Source organism: Hemicordylus capensis, chromosome 4, assembly GCF_027244095.1.
Source record: "Hemicordylus capensis ecotype Gifberg chromosome 4, rHemCap1.1.pri, whole genome shotgun sequence".
NCBI lineage: Eukaryota > Metazoa > Chordata > Lepidosauria > Squamata > Cordylidae > Hemicordylus > Hemicordylus capensis.
The window spans coordinates 92,184,230-92,206,450 of record NC_069660.1 but is presented as its reverse complement, the minus strand read 5'-3'; the positions used below and the strand labels follow the sequence as shown (position 1 = coordinate 92,206,450).

Genomic DNA, 22,221 nt, shown 5'->3' with positions numbered 1-22,221 from the left:
AAACTTAAGACAGGCACCAGCAACAGCCACTGGAGGGATGCTTTGCTGGGTATGGATAGGGCCAGTTGCTCTACCCCTGCTAAATAAAGAGAATCACCACACTTAAAAGGTGCCTCTTTGCTCAGTTAGCTAGCTGGGGACCTTGAAGTCTTGCAAAGGTTTCACTCAGTGTAGATAATACTGAACTAGATGACCCAATAGTCTGGCTATGGCCGTGAAGTAGAAGGACCTCTATCATTGATCTTATTACAGTAAATAAACTGATGCAGTTTTGTCTTGGATCCCACTGTAGCTAAGATTCTATCTGACAAAGCACAAGAGGGGCAGAGGGGAACTTCTTCACTCCCCAGCAATATTACATAATTGCCCTGGCATGGATGATAAAGGTAAAGTGTGCCATTGAGTCGATGTTGCCTCCTGGCGACCACAGAGCCCTGTGGTTGTCTTTGGTAGAATACAGAAGGAGTTTACCACTGCCATTTCCTGAGCAGTATGAGATGATGCCTTTAAGCATCTTCCTGTATCACTGCTGCCCAATATAGGTGTTTCCCATAGTCTGGGAAACATACCAGTGGGGATTCAAACCGGCAACTTCTGGGTTGATAATCAAATCATTTCCCCATATATGATACAGGTTTATTAATCTATGTTGCTGAATTACCAGTGCAGTCTCTACTTTCTCGATGTGGCCTGCTAACTGGGCAAAGAGGCACATTTTACCGTGGTGATTCTCTTTATTTAGCAGGGGGAGAGTAACTGGCCCTATCCACCCCCAGCACAGTACTTCCAGTGACTGTTGCTGGTGTGTGTCTTATGTTTCTTTTTAGAATGTGAGCCCTTTGGGGACAGGGAGCCATCTTATTTGTTTATCTCTCTTTGTAAACCGCCCTGAGCCATTTTTGGAAAGGCAGTATAGAAATTTAATTAATTTAATAATAATAATAATAATAATAATAATAATATCATCCTCTCCTATATGTTTTATGATTCCAAATGTTTCATATTGTTTCACCAATATCACCCATGCACATTTTTGCTGTGTATATACTGCTTCATTTTTATCTAGTATGAATGCTAAAGTAAATGTTATTTCTGTTCAAGAATTTAAGTGCTCATTTTCACTATTTAAAATCACTGGTCTATCTGCTCTTGGCCTTTTTTGTCTTGGTGAACTGCAATATTACTTGTACTTCAGCATGCCTCTGAAAGTTTAAGAACTCTGCAGAAAGCATCATTCATAATGGCAAGAAATTTTATTCCTAAAATATAGTTTGTCCTTTGATCAGGTATCTTGCACCTGTTTGCTCCTGAAATCTCTTCAACAGATTATGTATGTGTTTAAATGACCACTATCTAAATGACCACTAGGAAGAGGCGCAGTGCTTTCCATTTCCGGATTTTAAAAGCCAGGGCTGACTAAAAACCCCTAATTTTCAGAAACAGTATGCTGGCTTGGATGATGCTTCATCCATTGGCCTGATCACACGCAGCAAGGACATGTGGACAATGTGAGCAGGAACATCTTTCCATACAGCTAGTGTACCATTCATTAATTGGGTAGCAATCATTCATACAAACAATTCCACTATATGTTCTACAAATGTTAGCTGAAACTAGCATTTATAACACATGGTTGGAATTTACATCACATGATTTGGGAAAGGCTCCCCAGCATGCTGGATAGGAAGAAGGACATGCATGTTCACGTTGTGCATCCATCCTTATAGCATGTGGTCAGGAGGAGGAAGTATTGCCAAAGTAGCCCAATGAATGTTCAGGTCATAAGTCCAGCATCCTGTTTCACACAGTTGCCCACCAAATGCCTCTGATAAGCCCGCAGGTAATAGGTAGGGGCATGCCCTCTCTCCTGCTGTTGCTCCCCTGCAACTGGTATTTAGAGGCAGCTTGCCTCTGAGGTTGGAGATGGCCTCCAAACTGGCAGCCATTGATAGACCTGTCCCCCATGACTTTGTCTAAGGCCCTTTTAAAGCCATCCAAGCTAGTGGCCATCATTACATCTGTGGCAGAGAATTCCATAGGTTAAGTATGCACTGTGTATAGTCATTCGTACATAGACGCTTTGCAAGATATTTAAGACCAGAATTACCAAGATAGGGCTCAAAATATATATATATATATATATATATATATATATATATATATATATATATATATACACACAGTGGTCCCTCTACTTACGAAATTAATCCGTTCCGAGAGCACATTTTTCTAATTCGTAAAGAATTACGTTCCATAGATATGATAGATCAGACCTAGATAATACCCAGTGGTCCCCCATAGCTTACAAACTACTCAGACATAGTCTTTTTCAGAGATACAACAGGCAGTTTTAGATGCAGGGTTTTTTCGACTTACAAATTTTTAGATGGGGTTTCCTCGACTTACGAATTTTACATGCGGTTTCCTTGGAAACCCCATCTAAAAATTTGTAAGTCGAAAAAACCGCATCTAAAACTGCCGTTTGTAACTCGAAAAATACTTATGTCGAGTAGTTTGTAAGTCGAGGGACCACTGTATATCTATCTATCTATCTATCTATATAATTCTTTACAATTAAAAAAGGGTCTCAAAGCAGTTTTAAAAGCAAAAGGTAAGAGTTAATGGTTCCCTGTCCCACAAGAAACAAAAAGGTAGATATCAGCAACAGTCACTGGAGAGATGCTATGCTGGGCTGAACACGAACAGAAGCTCTCCCCCTGCCAAATATAAGAATGCCACCTCTTTTTAAAATACCTTTCCCCTGCTGGGTTGTGTTTTGCTTGTTTGTTTATGGTCTCTTTCCCCTGTTAGCAGCGATCAAGATCCTCAAAGTATTGAACAAAGGATGCACGTAGAGTAAGAAACATCCAGGTTTATTTTTATGTTTCTGTTCCCAATACTTTGGAGGATGGCAACTTAGTTATCCTCTGTAATTTTTTAGTGCTTGTAAAGGGAAGGTATAAGTACTTATGCACAATGGTAGAACATATGCCATTCATTCATTTATAGATTCCAAGTATGGACCCCTCACAATACTTAATAAATAACTTTGAGAGTTGAGCTGGGGGAAAACCTCATCAATGAGCCTACAAAATTTACTGTCACTGCCACAGTATATTGTGGTGACTACTAACCTAATAATTAAAGGGTTTACACAAATTCGGAAGCAGGGCTGATTAAAAAAGAAATCGATGGTTTTAAAAAAACCTAACCAAAACCAGATTTTTAAATCTTTAAATCTGCATTTTAAATTTAAATAAATTTTTGAAATTTTAATTACAAAATGATTCATAAAAAAGAAAGTAGGTCAAAGATATCATCATGAATATTAATCATAACTTCTACTTATATTCTATGAACATGTTATTAGCAGTATATGAGGATGAGAGAAAACAGACCTGATCTATTCTACGGGTGGTGTACATGCAGCACACACCAAAGTGTAGCCCCTGCCCTTTCTTTCTGTCTAAAAGTGCAAAGACAGAGGTGGTAATACGCACATAGAGGATCTGAGGATTAGACCTGAGTGAGCAGTCTAGAGATAAAGTGAAAACAAAAGTGAACAAAACATAATCATGCAAATCCTGAGGAAATCTTTCCGTAATGTATCCTCCACTGTAGAAGGGAAACACCTACTGTATCATGTCAGCAGGCTGTAAAAGAGACCCCATTTGGAAAATGCAAACAGTGCAACAAAGAAAGGTAAGGCCTGGTTGCCCAAATGAAACAGCATTATGAGAAGTGTGTACCTAACGTCTAAAAATGAAACCTACATCTATCTCTGAATATGTATTAAGGTTATATTATACAACAAGAATGTACTTTACTAGAAAATGACAATTAAATAAAATCTTTTAAATAATTAAAACTGAGTCCTTGAAGCAATTTAAACTGTGATGTAAATCAAATCAATCTTGTTCGGAAGTATTGTCTATCAATGCCTTTTAACTATCACTGCTAGAAATAAAACCTTCATGTGCAACGACAAATATACTTCACTGTGTCCTGCCTATGAACTTGTTTATTAAATCAGTCTGGCAAACAAAAGACTAAAGGGACTGCTGATCTGATACATTGTCGGCTCTTACATACATATAATGGGTTTCTTGTTGTCACAGTCCAGTATGCACAAGCAGTGAGTCCAATATGAAGGCCCTAAGCATCCACAGAGCAATAGGCAACACTCCTATTCTGCTTCCCCTCTCCCCAATGCACTGAAGCTATCCAATTCTGACACAGATTTCCCTTCCATTCAACTGAAAATAGAATGATTAACGATAGTTCCTTGTACAGGATCAAGGACATTATCTTCAAAGAGAAGAAAAGACAGCGAAGAAGAATACCAGCAGTAATTTTTAGAAAGAGAATCATGTCGAGAATTAAATATACAGCAAGCACTCCAAGCAAATGTTCCCTCTCTATTTATGTCTCTCTTTCAGAAGGTATGTTATACCATAACCTGAAGTTGAAAATATACTACCTATCCTCCCCAACCCTGCCCGAAACATAGCCATTTTAAACCTTTCTTATCAAACATTAAAATGGACTGTGCCATCTTATCAAAGACAGTCACAAAGTTAAAATTAACTTTCTGGGGCAATTATTTACAATCAATTTATATGACAAACCTAGGTGCAAGCCAACAGATCGTTTATGGTTTCCTAGCTGCAAAAGAGACGTGGTGATGTTAAATCTTAATTAGTTATGGGCAAAATTCTCCCATTCAGGATTGGAACTGTGATAGTAAGGGGGGTCATCCCCCCCGACACCTTGGAAAAAGTTCTATTGCAAACCCAATTCTGACTCTGTTTTGGACCCAGTCATGCCCTCAATAATGTTATTGGTAATACAACGTAGGAAACTGCCATATACCAAGTCAAACCATTGGTCTATCTAGCTCAGTATTGTCTTCACAGACTGGCAGCGGCTTCTCCAAGGTTGCAGGCAGGAATCTCTCTCAGCCCTATCTTGGAAAAGCCAGGGAGGGAACTTGAAACCTTCTGCTCTTCCCAGAGCGGCTTCATCCCCTGAGGGGAATATCTTGCAGTGCTCACACATCAAGTCTCCCATCCATATGCAACCAGGGCAGACCCTGCTTAGCTATGGGGACAAGTCATGCTTGCTATCACATGACCAGCTCTCCTGTCCTAACTGAATGGGGATTTGAACTCGGGTCTCCCTGGTCCTAGTCCAGAACTCTTAACCACTATGCCACGCTGGCTTTTTTTTTCTCTTTACAAGAAGAGTTAATGATCACCACTGTCAATTCCCAGCACCTCCCCCCCCCCCCCCGCCTGCCACTCTTCTCAGAGTGAGGTAGCAAAATGAAAAGGGAGGACCATCTCTTTCCCTGTTCCCCTCCTCGATGCCTGGCACACTGTGCTGATGACTGCATACTAGATACATGGAACAGTGAGAATCAACAGCAAAAACTACAGTTCCCAGAGTTCCTTGTGTTTGATACTCCCTCACAGTATGCCAGATAACAGGGAAGTGGGGAGAGGTAAGAGATGCTGCTGGAGCAAAACCAACTTGGTTTGGGGAGGAAAATTGGAAGCAGAAAGGTTGGACTGATGGATGGGAAAGAGGCAGGCAGCAGTGTTCCCTCTAACAGGGATTCCCAGATGTTGTTCACTACAAATCCCAGAATCCCCAGCTGCAATGGCTTTTGCTTGGGGATTATGGTAGTTGTAGTCAACAACATCTAGTAATCCCTGTTACGAAGGAACACTGGCAGGCAGGCTTTAACTTTGTTCCTCTAGAGATCAACTTAAAAAACTTTTGAGTCATAATGCTTATAATGCATGGGAGGCAAGTGTTAAGAACATGCCAGACCAAACAGCACTCAGATAAAGTTTGGAAGCATCACTATACTACCTTCTTAACTGTTAACATTGGTGCCGTTTTTAAAAGAAGCCTATATGTTAGCATGGGCAACCCAAGGCATACTTTAAAGGCACATAGTGCAACCAACTTGCTGAAGCTAAGCAGCATTTGGGGCTGATCACTACCTGGATGAGAGACTATGTATGCCTCTCAGCTTCACAAAAGACTAAAAGTGAAATAAATAAAAAATAAAGAAGTGATCAGAAATGTGACTGTAACAACAGATTACTTTGGAATTTTCATTCTAGAGGTTTCAGAGATATACTACTGTCTTTTTTCCACATCTGAAATATGTGAGCCTCTTTAGTCTCCAGCTGAAGACAAAAAAAAGATGAGATGCTGGAAGGTTTGACTCTTGAGATTCAAGGAGAACTGATATTTAAAATTGTGAAGACACCCCATCCTTCCTATGGTAAGAGATTACTACAGCTGGTATTTCTTGTTGCCAACAAGAATAATTAGTAGTTATTTTCTACTTCTGCTTCAAGCATTATCCCATGGAGTTAACTAACTGACCACCAGCAATGCTACTCTATTACAAGTCAATCAATTTTCTCATTGATTAATTCAATTGATTCAATTTTCTCATTGATTAGAGCCAGTGTGGTGTAGTGGTTAGAGTGCTGGACTAGGACCGGGAAGACCCGGGTTCAAATCCCCATTCAGCCATGAAACTAGCTGGGTGACTCTGGGCCAGTCACACATCTCTCAGCCTAACCTACTTCACAGGGTTGTTGTGAAAGAGAAACTCAAGTATGTAGTACAGCGCTCTGGGCTCCTTGGAGGGAGAGCGGGATATAAATGTAAAAAAAACAATAATTTCCAGAAATAATTTGCACTAGTCCTATTCTCTATGCCACTTGTGATAGTTGGTAATATTTAGCCACTAGAACATTAATATCACAGCAATGTTTACTTGTAGTTAACAAGTCCTACCCCAAAGGCTTAGAAAACAACATTTTAAAATTATGTTTAAAAACTATGTGCATACTTTTATAGTAATTTTAAATCTGTTGTTTTCAAATACCCCAGTTGTGTGAAACTTAAGCTTGAGAGAAGGAAATCCTAGACATCTTGAAGTCTAGAACAGATATCTGAACACTAACAGCAAGTGATGTTTGACAAGCTTCACTACTGTTTCAAACTTACATATTTATGCCCACATGGCAAGCTTCACTACTGTTTCTAAGTTGCATATTAATGCCCACATGACATAAATAAGAACACAGGGAAAGAACATCATCCATTCAGATCACTAGGGGAGGTTCCCTCCATCATAAGAATTGTTGCTGGTTGCAACATATGAAAGGGCCTTTTCCATGGTGGAATCCATAACGCACAACACTCTGATCCAGGAAATCTATTCAGCTTGACTTGGAAGACCCACTTAAGTAAGATCATCTTATATGAAAAGCTTCCTATTTCAGCAGTCCTATGCCTAGCTGAGTGATGCTATATTATCTCCGGGCCCTATCTGATTCTTTTTTTTTAACCTGCCATGCTGCTGTGCTATAAAGTAAATTGTTTCTTATTATCGCTTTAGATTTTTGATGATGTGAGCTGCCTTAAACATAGCAGAAAGGCAAAAATATAGAATAAAATACATGCATGTAGAGATCTATTTTACAGATCCCTAGATGTGTTCCCAATGTAATATCGAGGGTTGAAACTGGTATGCCTAAGATGGAAACCCGGATGTGGTTTTCCATTTTGAGCTTCTGGTTAAGGTTGTCTTTTTTCTCTACAGGCCTTGCTCACCTAATTTTTATTGATAAATTTAACTCTAGTTGGAAGCTGTCAATATCTTGTCAAATAAGTTTATATGGTTTTAGTCCGGACGTTTTATTAGAAATGGGTTTTTCTCGTGCAAGACTGATACTAAAGCAGCGGATCTATGACATGGAAATACAGACTGATCGATCTCTAAAGAAGTTTTTCTGGGATTACAAATGTATAATACTAAACCTGCGAATTACTTGGACAAGATTACGATTACTAAGTACCGTAGGATGTTCACACTGGCCAGATTTAATGTGCTACCTTCAGCTGAACGAGAAGGTAAATTTAGAGGGATACCAAAAGAGCAGAGACTATGCCCTTGCGGCTCTGGAGAACAGGAGTGTATCTTTCATATTTTATTCCTCTGCCTCTTCTATAGGGATTTTCGATCTCGTTATATTTCATCATTACTGGCTGACTTTCCAGGACATACAGATATATTCTACTCAACTATCTGCTCTCAGATCAGAAGGAGGAAGTAACAATTAAAGTTGCTAAGTTTTGTGAGGCAGCTAAGGATGCTAGACAATAGATGGTCAACCAGATTATGTAAACTGGAAACGGCTGATTAGGATGAGATAATATTCGATCTCTGTATATATTACTATTATATCATATGTGTATTATTATGGATGCTTTAAATATTGGTCTATGACCATAAATAAACATGACTGACTGACATGCATGTATATATGTATGTCTTCCTGGATTGGACCAATGGATCATGACACAGTCCAGTACTTTCTCTATAGACTGGCCAGCCAAATGCTCCAAAGAAGCTCGTAAGGAGGTCATGCTGAAGATAGTAATCCCTATGGTTCATCCCTGGAACTGATATTTGGAACTGATATTTTGATTTCTTTTCTGGGATTATTAAACCCTGCAGGCTCATATGTGAATTTCTGGAGTGTGTGTTTGTGTGTTTAATTCTAATGCTCATGAATTTGCACTTGCCCTGAACAGTGCAGGTTCCTGGCAGGGGTTGCAAACTGAAAATTATTTCATGTTGCCTCAATGTTCTTGGATGCTCTGTGCAAAGTGAGGATGGTAAAGCTGTTGGGATGTTGCACCCTTTGCTGTCTTGGGGCTATGGCAAATCTCCAATCTTGCCATTCTCTGGAACTCACCCTGAAGTGGAATATCATCTGCCATTCTAGCCTGTTCAGATATTATATTGTATGTGTGCAGAGGTGTTTGTAAACATGTACATATGCTCATTTTCAAAGCAAACTGGGGTATAGGCCCCTTTAAATGCAGAATGCAGGTAGGATGTGTATGGAACATATGTGAAATCTGAAAAACTTGTGTACCAATCTCTGTGTGTGTACCCTGTACACAGATTGTACATGCACTGAACATAATGTGTGAATAGGGCAGGCCTTGACAATTTTTCTTTGGATCTAGGAGACAGCCCCAAAATTTAGGAGCCAGCCAATGTACTTTAAAACAAAAACAAAAAACTGGACGTAGTAATGGACATTTTGTGCGGGCGGGGTAGAGGGTAAATGGACTTATCTTTATCCTCTTTACAAATAACAGTCTTGGGATAAATTAAGATTTTATTGAATAACTCTACCTTTGAATATCCTAGTCTAGACACCATGATTAAATAACTAGGCACCATGGCTCCCTGAAGCCTGGGATTTGTCATGTCCTGGAATAGGGCTTCTGTCACTCAGTCACCCAAATGGAAAAGAGCCTGTTGGAGACTTAAAGAACCTGATCAGGATTTTACAACCTTGTATAACAGGCTTGCTATCTAATTTTTCACATTTGAACATAGATGTTTTATAAATAAGCTAAATAGTACTGGTCCCAATACTAGTCCATTGGAAGCTCACTGTTTACCTCTATCTACTGTTTATAAGTGGCCTAACAGATGGCACAGTATAGATATGGTCCAAATAAGGTAATGGTGACCTTAAGTTTGTATATGAATAAAATATCCCACTGCTGTGAAAGATGGGCAGCTTTTAGTATTAAAGGCTAGTGTTTTATACAAAGAACAAACAGATGAAACACTACCAACTGAAGTCATAGCCAGAACAAAATTCCAACAACTAGTTACAGTCAGCAGGACTTTTAAGATCGTAATCAAGTCCTATAGTAAACTGTTTGACAGAGAAAAATAGCAACACTTGTTTTATGCTACATGAACAAAGTTTTATCAAGTGAACTAGTAAGGTTAGGACAAAACTATAAATTTTCATATTTAGAAAACAAACACATGCTATAAATGTCACACTAATCACATTCTGAGAATACTTAAAACTTCAGAACTGCAAAATTTGGTGTACTGTATCAAGGCTGAAAGGTCCATTTCTCAAGGTACCTGGACAGCTGCAATGGCCAAATAGATAGGTTTGGAGTACGCTTAATGTACATATACTGTGTGGTACACTAACCATGGTGCACCATGGAAATAATTATTCGATAAGATACAGTTGTATCCAATAAAATCATACAGGATGTTTTTCTATGTGCAGCCCAGCCTATAATTATGGCTCAGATGAAACTCTTAAAATACAAATGCAACTTTTAAAAAAAGTTCTACAAGTTGAGTTCTTCTAAAAGGTTTCCCCATCTGAAGTTTTATTATGGTGTACGGGATCATGAAGACAGTTTGCACAGAACTGATAGTGATAGTCAAAAAAGATCTGTGCAGAGAATAAGAACTAAATTCTTACAGGATCAGTAATATCTTGGAAACAGTGCATAAAACTCGGTTCTTGTCAACAGTGTATCCTAAATTGTTTACAAATCCTGAACATAAATCAAAGGATTTCACCCATCTGGAAGGACAGAAGGAAGAGTATAACATGGGAAGCTAAATGCTTCATTATGTGCAACCTTCAAATCTTTGATGAGCAACTTAGTCTGCTGGAATCCAGACTGAAGATATTAAAAACTATGGTGGAAGAATATTGGCTTCTCCACTAAAATGCAGTATATTGCTAGTTTACACCTCAGACTTCCACACCTAACTAAATCTCAAAGCTGTACATGGGAAACAGCATAATAATATATTTCAGCTTTACTTTCCACTTGATCAAATATTCAGCTTACAAATACTTCAGATCTAGTATTGACAATGAAAATATACTCATTTTTCTAGGATTGGCAATTCTACTGTTAAATATAATCCATGCTTTCTGAATGATCAAGCATGATATCGAATCATTAACCACATTCAGGATTCTCCTTCTGAGTAGGGAGAACTTGTAGTGAAGTTTCTGAAGTATTCCAAAAGATATACTACTGTGTCTAATGACTGAATTAGCTCCTTTCAGTGGTCAGATCCAAAGCTGTTCCTATCACTACACTAGGTTTGTGTACAAATTGCTTGGACTAGCCTTCATCCACCTAGCCCCTAGAACAACTGCTCTTATAGAGGGGGGAATTAAAAGCAGTACTGTCACAATAGATCTGGCATACAGGGAGAGGTCTGCATATTTGTGCCTTCTTTTAAATGGAATTTCTCTCCACCACAAGCTCTAGTATTAATATCAATTGGATTTAAAGTACTTTCAAGGTAGATTTTCAGAGCCTGGTTTAGATGTATATCATTACTATTTCTCCAGCAGCTACAAAGATACAGGCAACCGACTAACTAACGAAACAGATAAAAGCCCAATGTCAATTAAATCATGACACTTTAAAGCTGGGAATTGGTTATCACTATGAATGAGGTTTTTAAAATTTATTTCTGAAATAAATGCCAGTATGTTAGCTTCTCTGAATAACAATAACTTAGATAATAACAATAGCTTAGACCAATATGTTAAGGATTACCTCTTAGCTCAATATTAATTCAGTACCAAGCAATGTTTATAGCTAGAGCAGTCATTCTGCCAGCACCAAAGGGACACTCTACGAGTGCCACTTTCCTTATTACTCTGGAAGAAGAAAAAGTGGCTGAGTTTCTCATGCTGCTTTTTTGAATGTATGAACCAACAATTAAGGTATAACATTTTAGATGGTGTGATCTCCTGAAAATGTGTCTGTCTGACTTTTTCATATCCTAGTCATTGATGAGTGCACCCAGTTTTAGGGCTTCCATTTCATAAAGTTCACCTTCCCTGTTTGCATTTTGCTTGAATGCTTCACCATGCATAACTAGTAGCAGATATTTATATTGTTTTTTGTTTATAGTGCTATTATGATTATCGCTGAAGATTACAGTAGACTTTGGAAAATATTTCTGAAGATATCAAAGAGTGTGTTTATCCTACTCCAGAAGGAATAAAATCCAGCTTCTAGAAGTGCATAAGGTGGTGTAATTCATTTGCACCTAGTTTTACCGTTTTGGCTAAAATCCTTCAGTAAGTCATTTTGCATTCCACTGAGATCGGTGTGATTTAAGTAGCTGGTGAGCAGAATTTCAGCCTTTGTCTTCTAAGCTTGAACTACTATAAACTAGATTGATTTCCATGTTTATATGCAGTGACAGCAAGTTTTCAAGGCCATATGCATGTTAAAACAATACTCATATGAAAGATGCCCAATCTTAATTATCTGTGTACTTTACTGATGACAAACATTACAAAATAAACACACTAGTGCTTTTTTAGAAACACTAAATTTAAGTATAAATTTCTTTGTGAAAAAGCTGTTTTAGAACTTATCTTACAGCATCTAATATGCTTTGAAACTGCTGGAAAATCAGGGCTTTCAGGGGATTGTCCTTCCTATGATCCTTTTGTAAACAAATTGTAGGCACTTGGGCAGAAGCCTTAAGAGAGCAGTTCTAGTTAAAACTAGTTAGTGGGGAAAGTAACCCTGTTAACATTTATCTGCAAGTAAATAAATAAAAAACTGAAGGGGGTTGAAAAGATATCATCCATTATAACTGATATATAATTGAGTTTTAAAAGATTGCTATAGTTTTATTTTCACAGCTCTTCCTCGTTGCTAATCTGCCAACAGAGGCCAATTTGGAAAGATGGATCCAGCCACTATTTTTCAGGATCAATGCTAAGAGCCTTTAGAGTGAATATTAAACAGGCTATTCTAGATGCCAATCTACTTCTACATAATTGGTCAAAATGAAGAACAGTTGGTGGCTAACATACTACTATATTTACTAAATTCACCTGTAAAACCTCTAGGTCTCAAAACTGGGGTATTTGGGGGGATCAATATTCTGATCTAAAGGGAGCAAAATATTACAGAAAAGTATGTGTTGTGTCAATCAAACAAATATGCCTAAGGCACTGCAAAAGTGATTGGAATTTAAAGACTGACTATTGGAAAGGTTCCAGTGGTATCACAGTCCAATGCCAACAGTCGGAAACATTTAAAGCACACAGAAGCATTTTGCATGGGTTTTTCTTGAAGCATTACAAATGATTGTATAACTTCCACATTCATTGGCATCAATTTCAAAGAGACACAATTGAACTCGCCCTTTATAACTGAGTTTTAGCATCAATGACATAACAGCCAACACACTGCATCAATACAAAATTCAGTAGTACTGCCATGTGCAGGTAATCACATATGGCCATAGCATCCTTTCTGATTATTTTGGAGATACAAGCTCATTTCAAATTAAAGTACCTCTTAAGAGGGCAGGCCAAGGATATCTCATTTGTCCATCACAGTAGAGTACTGGCCATAATGGTGTTAACCTTAGCAACAAAGGACCTCAGCATTTTATATAGGTTCCTGTTCCCAAATATAGCAAAGCCAGCCTTGCACACAGCATTTCTAAAAAGCATGTTCAGTCTTTAGCTGACCTTATTTCTTCAACATTCTCACTGCTTTTTTATCCAATCTAATTAGGGTGTCTTGCTGCTTCCCAGTATTTCCTGGCTCTTTTGGATTACTACTTCATATTACAAGGTACAGTTAAGGGAAGAATAATGGATGAGAATTACTCTCAGTTCCCTCTTTACTTCTACAAGGCCCCATAGGCACAAAAGGTTTGCAATGGCTGAAGCAAACTAACAGGGTAAGTAGTGAAAATAAATAGCCATAGCGGTAATTCTTAATGAATTAATAAACAAATGATCTCAAGTTGTGGTAAGGCATCATCAAATTATTATGAATATTAAATGTGTAATTCAAACATACAATTTAGCTTTTTAAAACAATGGTGCTCCAAAACCATGCTGTCAAAATGCTTAACAAGAAGGGCTCATTTTTGCTGCTCCAAGCTATCATTTAAAGGGGGGGGGGCATAATCTAAAGTAAGAACAATGTAGTAACAAACCTCTAAAGTCAAGCTGTTAAGTCAGTGGCCTTCACACTTCTAGACCAATTCAAAATCCATCTTTCATTATCTCTCAGGCTGGAATGGTGCAGTTTCATGTGTTCATCCCTTGATTCCTTTTCTTCATCCCCCTCCCCATATGGATAAATCTACATAACCTTTGCCATGAAATATTAAGGTCTCTGCTTTTGCTCTAAAACTAGTGACCTACAAATGTCTTCTGCATGCAAAAGTGTACAGGGGATCACCTGAAATAAAGGAAAATTTTAAAATACATGTAAAATGTTGGAGCAATATTGATAGCTGTAATACATACAGTAAATCTGTGTTTAATATAAACAAACTTATTCTTCCTTGATCATGACAAGCCAAAGATATACTTTTAGCATAGATCTAGCCATTTATAAAAAGTGGTGGTGGACTAATGCTTTCATTGACCTTTTAAAAAGTTGTCCAGAAATAATGGTTTTATTGAGCTATGATTCTTTCCCCTTACCACATGAATTATGAACATCTCATGCAACCTTTTCTGTTTTTACAGAAGAGTGTGTTTAGCATCACAAAACAAATACAACAAGAACGCAAGCGCACACATGTTTTCATGCCTAAACACAGAGGTACATACACCGCAGTTGCTCTTCATCTACTTTTCAGAGAAGAGCAGAAGTGGCAGAAGATGGATAATTGCTTTTCAAAAGATATTGGCCAATTTTGCAAAATCTGATCCCATCAGTAATTCAGCCATGAATAAAATTTCTTGCAACTATTTTCTCACCCAAATCCCAATGACATTGGGGGGGAAAATACTGCATTGCAGTATTTGCCAGTGTATTAGAGGGTATCCAGTCAGATGCCCCAAAGTCAAATCAGTATAAATTCAAAGGTGTCTAATCACATATAGTGAATACCACACAGTAAGGAAACAGGTAAGTGCCATACTTCTTGTGTGTGCACCAATATAGTAAATATTCCTTTTGTATATTCCATCTGTGTAACTGCCTATTTTGAAGCTTAAGGTCCCGGGTTAAGGGCATGATATCAAGAATCACTGTATATAGCTCAAGTTACTTTATGGAGGTAATCATGCACAACCTAGAACCATAACCTTTTCGCAAGGATATGTACAGATAGCACTTAATGTTGTATATGCTACAACTCCTAATAAAAAAGATGTCTGGAAGCATTCTAGGTACTGAAAAGTTTGGAAAACATAACTCATGGGACCAAATATGTGGCAGATTAAAAAAAAAATCGCCCAAGAACAATATGTGAGGTTCCTGAAAATCTTCCATTTTGCTTCAAGCTCTAGATGATCAGAACTATTCCACACCCATTTAGAGCAGGATAAAATCAAATCAATCAATTGAAACAACATTGGTCATCCTTTCATCGCTATCCTCTAAAACAGCATTTTGGTTCTTCTTTGACTGACACAGCCAAAAAATGTAACATTTACAAAAAGAAGGAAACCAAAGGAAGGATGTCCACCCAGCAGGAAGAGCATCTTTCTACATAACTTGATTAGTTAAGTGGTATAGGAAATATTTTATATCAAAGGATGGTTTCAATATTTAACACCTAAATTATAGGTTAGAATTTTGCAAAATGTATATATTTAAAGAAAAATATACACTTATTTGCTTTACAATGAAGAGTTCAGCTTCGTAATGAGCTTAAATAAACTGATTTTCTAAGCTTTTCCTTAGAAATAAGAAACTGATTTTCTAAGGTTTTTCTTCCACAAACAGATTATATACATAAGCTTTTATGTGCTCAGGAAGAACCCTACGTGCACGACCTAATAGTAAATAAAGAACCACTTATTTATGGAAGGTATGGGTATTGCATCAATGTCTGGACACCAAAAATGTAAAAGCTTGATGCCAGGGGACATATGTATCAGAAGAAAACCGTAACTGCTCAATTTTCAAGCTACTAAAATTGTGTAGAATAAACTAATTAAAAACAAAAACTGAGAAAATTACCCAAATGCTCCAAGAAAACAATGGAGCTGTACACTAACACTCTTTGGGGGGGTGGGGTGAGGAGGGAGGTGCTTGATAGTTCAAATGCAGAATGAATACTATGGTCATATAAAAACGCTTCTGAACATTTATATTTTAAAAATCAGACACATTTACCATCCCACACAACTTTCTTTTCCTATGTGCTGCTTCTTTTCCAAGGACCACAGAACCATTAGGGAATGAATTCAATCATATACTATTTTTCATGTTAAGCCTTCTAAGACTCGTATTTTACTTGAACTGATCGTTCAAATTAAGCATTTGCCAAAGGAAGGAATGAGAAATTTGCCAAGCATTAAAAGGTGTGTCCTTTATCTCCAATATGTTTCTCTTATCCTCGGCATACATTCAATACATGAACATCTTTAGCCCTTACACTCTATTTTCCACCACTTGCAAACCTACAACATCTCCTAATGCTTTATACACCCATCACCTTACTTGAACAGATGCCACTATTACATGCTAATTTTTGTGCCAGACATATGGGTATTATGAAAATTCGCAAAAAAAAATCCAAGTTTGTACTTAACAGCACCAGCTTTTAAGGGAAATATTGCTTTGAAAAAGATGGGTAATATATTGTGATACTGATTTCTGATCATGTAGAAATTAAGCTAGGTAGGAAAATAACTACAGTTGCATTATTTTTTGGAAAATATTGTTCTATACACAAAGTATTAAATAGGATGGAGTTGCTTGAACTGAGTATTCTGCCACAGAATCATGACATTTCGAACACACACAACTAACAGCACTTCACAGGAAAATCTTTACTTAGGGTAAGTTTGCATACAGTTTCCACATTGTCAATTGATGGACAATACACAGAGCGAATTTGCAAAACTACCAGTTCCATTCAGCACTATCATAATGTACTGCTTCCTCTTTTTCCTTGCACTTTCCTGTACATGTTATTTTACATCAGAAATAAAATGGTTAAAGAGCCCCCACCCATCCTATGCAGAAAAAGAACAGATGCTTTAAAAAACACACACACAACCAACAGATTCTAGAAATCGCTATAAGCTTGAGCAAGAAATGTAATTAACACATTTATAAAGAATAATTAAAGTTGTGACTGCCACAAAGAACAGCAAAGATAATTGAGGTAGCCCCAGTTTTTTACACTGTTTGCAGTATTCCCACATGACTGCCACCTGCTCCCCCACTCAGCTTCCCCTATGCTCGTTTCCCCGGCAACCTTTCATTGGCTTTTCCTCCCAGCTATCGCTTTCAGTTCGGCTGCTCAGTCTAATCTTATTTGTTTTACACCCATCAAAACAAGCAGCTAGACAAAGAAAATCCTATAAGAATAGGGAAAAGACCATAGCTTTGTTTCCCAGTTTATAACAAATATCGAGAGAGAGAGAGAGAGAGAGAGAGAGAGAGAGAGAGAGAGAGAGAGCGCCTTCAAAATGTTTAATTGAAACAAAAGTAGGAAGAATGAGGTGAATGTTAATGTCTTTTCTCTCCCCCTACCCCCCCACCTCAATGAATTGCTCTGTTCCCTAAGATTCCAAAGTCTGTATTTGATCTAGCCATTTTGCACAATCTATAAGGAAAGCACAAAACGCAGGAAGGGGTGGGGTGGGGGCGGGGAACAACTCATGTAGTTTCTGATTTTTCTGCCAGAAGAATACTCCAAAAATAGAAATACTACTATCACATAAATGGATATAACTTCCTTCTGCAGAAAAGAAAGCACCCTTGTTTCACAACAGCATTAACATTCTTAGGAAATAGTCCATGCAGTCATTAGATTTCTATTCAACTTCGCACTCATGTAGCACAAATGAAGATTAAAAGGCATCATGCGCTGGGCATACAGTACAAAGACACCGTGACTGTCAGCAGAGATCATCTAAATGCATGTACACTGGATGAAGCACTCCATGCCATGACACTTGTCTATATTTGTATAATAGTTGTACATACACATTACATACACAGGTGCCCTCATTAAAAACCAAAATGATCTATAATTTTATTTATGGCTCACAATCTGCCATCCTAAGCAAGCATAATTCACAAGGCATTCAAGACGTACGGAGCCCATAAGCAGTTTCTTGCCAGCGTTCACTTACCATTTTCAAGCCATTCCACTCCATCTGTGATCACAAAGATGGACCCTTACAGCCCCTCACAGTGTCAAAAGCAAAAAGAACGTTATGTAAAAGCTGACATTCCTTCTTACAGAACTCCTGCCCAACGATGCAACAAATCGGCATATACTAGGCGCTGGTACACATACAAGCCGCCTCCTCTTTTTATGAGGTCATGACAGGAAACTCTTTGAAATACAATATGCAGCATTTACTGAAGCTCCTATAAATCACTCTTAAAAAAAAAATTACCATGCCTACTGCTGAATACACCAAACACAAAAAGTATCAGTCCCAAGGCATTGCCTTCTTGTTTTATTTTTTCCAAGGATTCCATTTTGCATGTGTGTCGCCCGCATGTGAATGTGGGGAAATTAACCACCCCAACACCCCCATCCTTCAGCATTTGTTGGCCACACACAGCCTCACATTAGAAACCAGCCTTTTCTTTATTCCAAAAGAGAAATTATAATGACCATAAATTGGCAATGTATAGCCCCCCACCTGTCCTTTATTAAAAGCTAGGCAAGTATTTAAATGCGAGAGAGAGAGAGAGAAAGAGAGAGATGAAGGGAGAAAGACAGTTAACAAGCGTGCCAACGGGAGCAAACTAAACTCATGTGACAACACAGATGGATCAAAATGCAGATTTGGGGAAAGCTATATGTTCTATACACACACTAAGAAAGACTGCTGCAACAAACAGATTTTAAAAACTACTAATACCTACCATAACCATTCTTAATGGCAAATAATGGGTCTTGCAAGGCTTCAATTCCTCTAAAGATTTGATATAGTTTCAGGGAATTAAATGTTTTATTGTTTCTTTTTTAAAAATCCACAAAATACACAGTGCAGATGTATGATGCAGCGAAAGGAGGAAAAAACAACAACCCAAGCACTGTGTTGAAGCCCCCTGATTTTAGAATGTAGATAACAACTGAATAGAGCCTTGATGAAATTGGCTAGCAGCATCTCCTTTTTACATCCATTTATGGGACCATCTGTCAGCTGAAAGCAAGATCCGATTGGCTGGGGAAACTAAAGGAGGCGTTGCAACATCAGGTGCTATTGAAATTAGCTACTGCCAGATTGACAGTGTTAATGATTTGGTGACCTCTACAACAACAGAGACCAGATTTCTGAACTGCTGCTTGTGTCTAGTAATTAAGAGCCAGTTTAAGAACAGCACACATGCATGGATTTTTACCCACACCTCTTTTCCCCTTCCCCCATCAACATTCATTCTCTCTCTCTTTCTTACACACACACACACACACAGACATCGAGGCATAGGGGCAGTTTCAGGCCACACCTAAGAGTTTCTCATACTATGACATACAAGTGTTACGATTCAATAACTACATCCTCTCACCTCTCCCATGCATGGCTGTGAAGTCTAGACTATTTTAACCACCTTATCTTTCTCGACAGTTGCTTTCCAGAGAAATGCATATTTAATAATCTGCCTCTAGGCTTAAAAGATATGACAAAAACACTTTAATGTGCATTTTAACTGTATTTCTTCATAGGTGCTATAGATTTTAATCTTTACATAGTTTTCCAAGCCTTGTTCATAACAGAAGATGCACACATACAGGTAAAGGTGTATGCTTATTTTAAAAACTGGATTTCTAATTAACACCGCTTGAATTTCTTAAGAAAAAAATTATGATCAAGTAGAATATTTTTAGATATAGTAGGCTAAATGACTATTCTATATTGACTTAAAACAAAGGATATAACTGATTTACCACATTATAAATGAGAGTATTTTGAAGTCTTGCCATGGTTAGAAGTGGAAGTTGCTACTCATATCTGACAAAGCAATAAAACTCCAGTTACAATAACGTCAGAAACTTTTCACAGTATAGCCACTTACTGAAAATATCTTTGATTAGGATTTTTTTCATTTGCGTCTATAATCAGATTTTTAATAATGTATTTATTACAGGCATGTGCAACCTAGGCTATAAATTATAGGCTCCTCATGTTGTTGCTAACTGGGTATAGCAATCATTTAAAAGAGAATTGTCCTCTAAATATATGAACTACTAAACATATTTTGCTTTTCATCTAAAGTTAACAAAAACATTGTTTCAAGACATTTATAATGGAATTTGTCTACAAGTTTATAATACAATAAACTACAAGACATTGCAAAATACTAGCATGGGGCACAATATAAGCTTATCTATTTCTGAAAGCATAATGTTAAGGGACAGCAAACAAAAATACCTCATAATAAAAATATTGAGGTTCAAACAGGCAGAAAAACTAATTTTCGAAGAAATCAAGTCAATCGACTGACCAATTTAAAACGTAATGTAACACTGTGTTGAGCTGTTAAGATGACTGCACGGTTTCCTTTGCATTTGGATTTGACGGCTCTTTAACATGAACTAATAAAGCTTTAACTACACAGTTTCAAAATTGAAAGCATTAAGAAGTACAAGAGCAAAGTAAATTCGTGGGCATGATGATGACAACAACGAAGATGCATCCCCACTGTAACACAATATGCTCCCTGAAAAACTTTAATTTGAAATGCAAATTTTGAATTAACGTTTCTTCAGGAGTCAATGAAAATTAAACAGGGAATGAAGAAATCTTTTATCCATTCCTTTTCCAGTCTCACTTCATTAGCCATTGTTTAATAATTCTGGACTTCAAAAGATGCAGCTCTTTGTCTAAAAATCAATTGTAGATTATAGTACAAATTAGCTAAATATCCACACACTTTGTATGCCATGCACCAGCATTTAAAACTACACGAGCAAAATGATAGAGAGAACAACAAAACAACAAGGTTTGTAAAAAAACACTCGTCCAGAGGCCTCTCTTCTCTAAAGACAAAGGCAGAATCCTATTGTTGGGAAAAGTCAGTCTTCTTATCAGATTTCCAATAGGACCATTCATCTTACAGGATGAGCGGCTGACCACTACATCACCAGCAGTGACACAATTTGTAAAGCATCACAATTTTCAATAAAGTCACTCAACCATCACCCAGGAAGCCTCCAAGTAAAGGTGCTATTTTCATACAACCCCTCCACCTTCACCTCCCCCCCAAAACTTGACTCAAAATACAGCTAATCCATTTTCCAAATGAAACCACAGGACTGCTTCCCCCCCTCCCTCTGCTTCCTTACCATAAATGAGCAGTTTCTTGACTCATTAATGACAGTTTCCCTTAAAAGAAGTGATCTCATAGCACTGTGTCCCTCTCCACCATGCATACATCCCAAAGCTTGCGGGTATCTTAGCATCAGGAACCGCTAGCAAGCTCTCTCATACAGAGCCCAGATGGACTATACTAGAAGCCAATTCAGCGTTAATAACTACCTACTCTGTGCAGTTAAGAAGCCTTACATGGCATAATGTCCTAGGCAACAGCAGCTGATTAAAAGCACAAATAAAAGACAATCCTTTTATCCAAAATGATGGGGGGGTGTGTTTAAAAATAAAACGAGTGAGGATTTCTATTTTTCCCCTTTTATTTTAAATCTCTCACTCTGAGAAAGGAATCTTTTCTAAGCATATGAAGAAGAAAAATCAAATGCTGCCCAGAAGATGTGACAAAATATTACCTCATTATTTAACAAAGCAGCACTAAGCGTCCTGGTGATTTCAAACATCTTGCCACAGATTTGGGTTTTAGAGAAACAAAAAGAGATTCCTTTGCAAGTCCAGTCCTCTCTCTGCAAAGGGATGTCAATTTTCCTGCACACAATGTTTGCTCCCCAGAGTTAACACATTAAAACATCTAGACAATAAGCTGCATTTTCCCGCTTAGCATACAGAGTAGCCTCACTCCTGTAACATGCACTGCTCTCTTAGCTAAAATAGCCTGCTGCCCCAAACATGGCTGTTACTTAAACTATTCTTTAAAGTAACAGTTCACTCTCTAACCACCAGGTGGGCAGTGTAGAATGATTCAAAATGAACATCCTGATATTGCCTTTGAATAGCTTGTAGTTGTCATTCCTCATACGCGAGAAATGCAAAGGTGTAGTTTGCATTTTTTTACCTCTTGCCATTCTACCAAAATACGTTAAAACATATATGAATCATGCACCTATCAGGGGAGAAAAACCTGAAGGGACCTAAACAAAATTATATACAGGCTCCCCCCCACTCTAAGAAGATAAGCCACATAAATGGGAAAATCCTAAAATATCACAGGGGTGGGGGGGAGGAGACCACCCTT

The 22,221-nt window shown here is 37.8% G+C and overlaps 1 protein-coding gene across 8 annotated transcripts in view; it reads right to left on the bottom strand.

Moving 5' to 3' along the window:
• The window catches only part of ELAVL4 (ELAV like RNA binding protein 4), a 145,635-nt gene that overhangs the window by 91,130 nt on the left and 32,284 nt on the right, over positions 1–22,221 (bottom strand). Inside the window, exon 1 of one of the 8 annotated variants that reach the window (XM_053247151.1) lies at positions 21,602–21,828. The exons of 2 other annotated variants lie outside the window; for them this stretch is intronic. In XM_053247151.1, the coding sequence (XP_053103126.1) occupies positions 21,602–21,649 (48 nt within the window). In that variant the 5' untranslated portion in view covers positions 21,650–21,828. Of the gene's footprint in view, positions 1–13,879; positions 13,999–17,993; positions 18,303–18,741; positions 18,965–21,163; positions 21,296–21,601; positions 21,829–22,221 lie in introns of those variants that run through there. 5 more of the 8 variants (XM_053247146.1, XM_053247150.1, XM_053247153.1 and 2 more) reach the window with 5 other exon arrangements.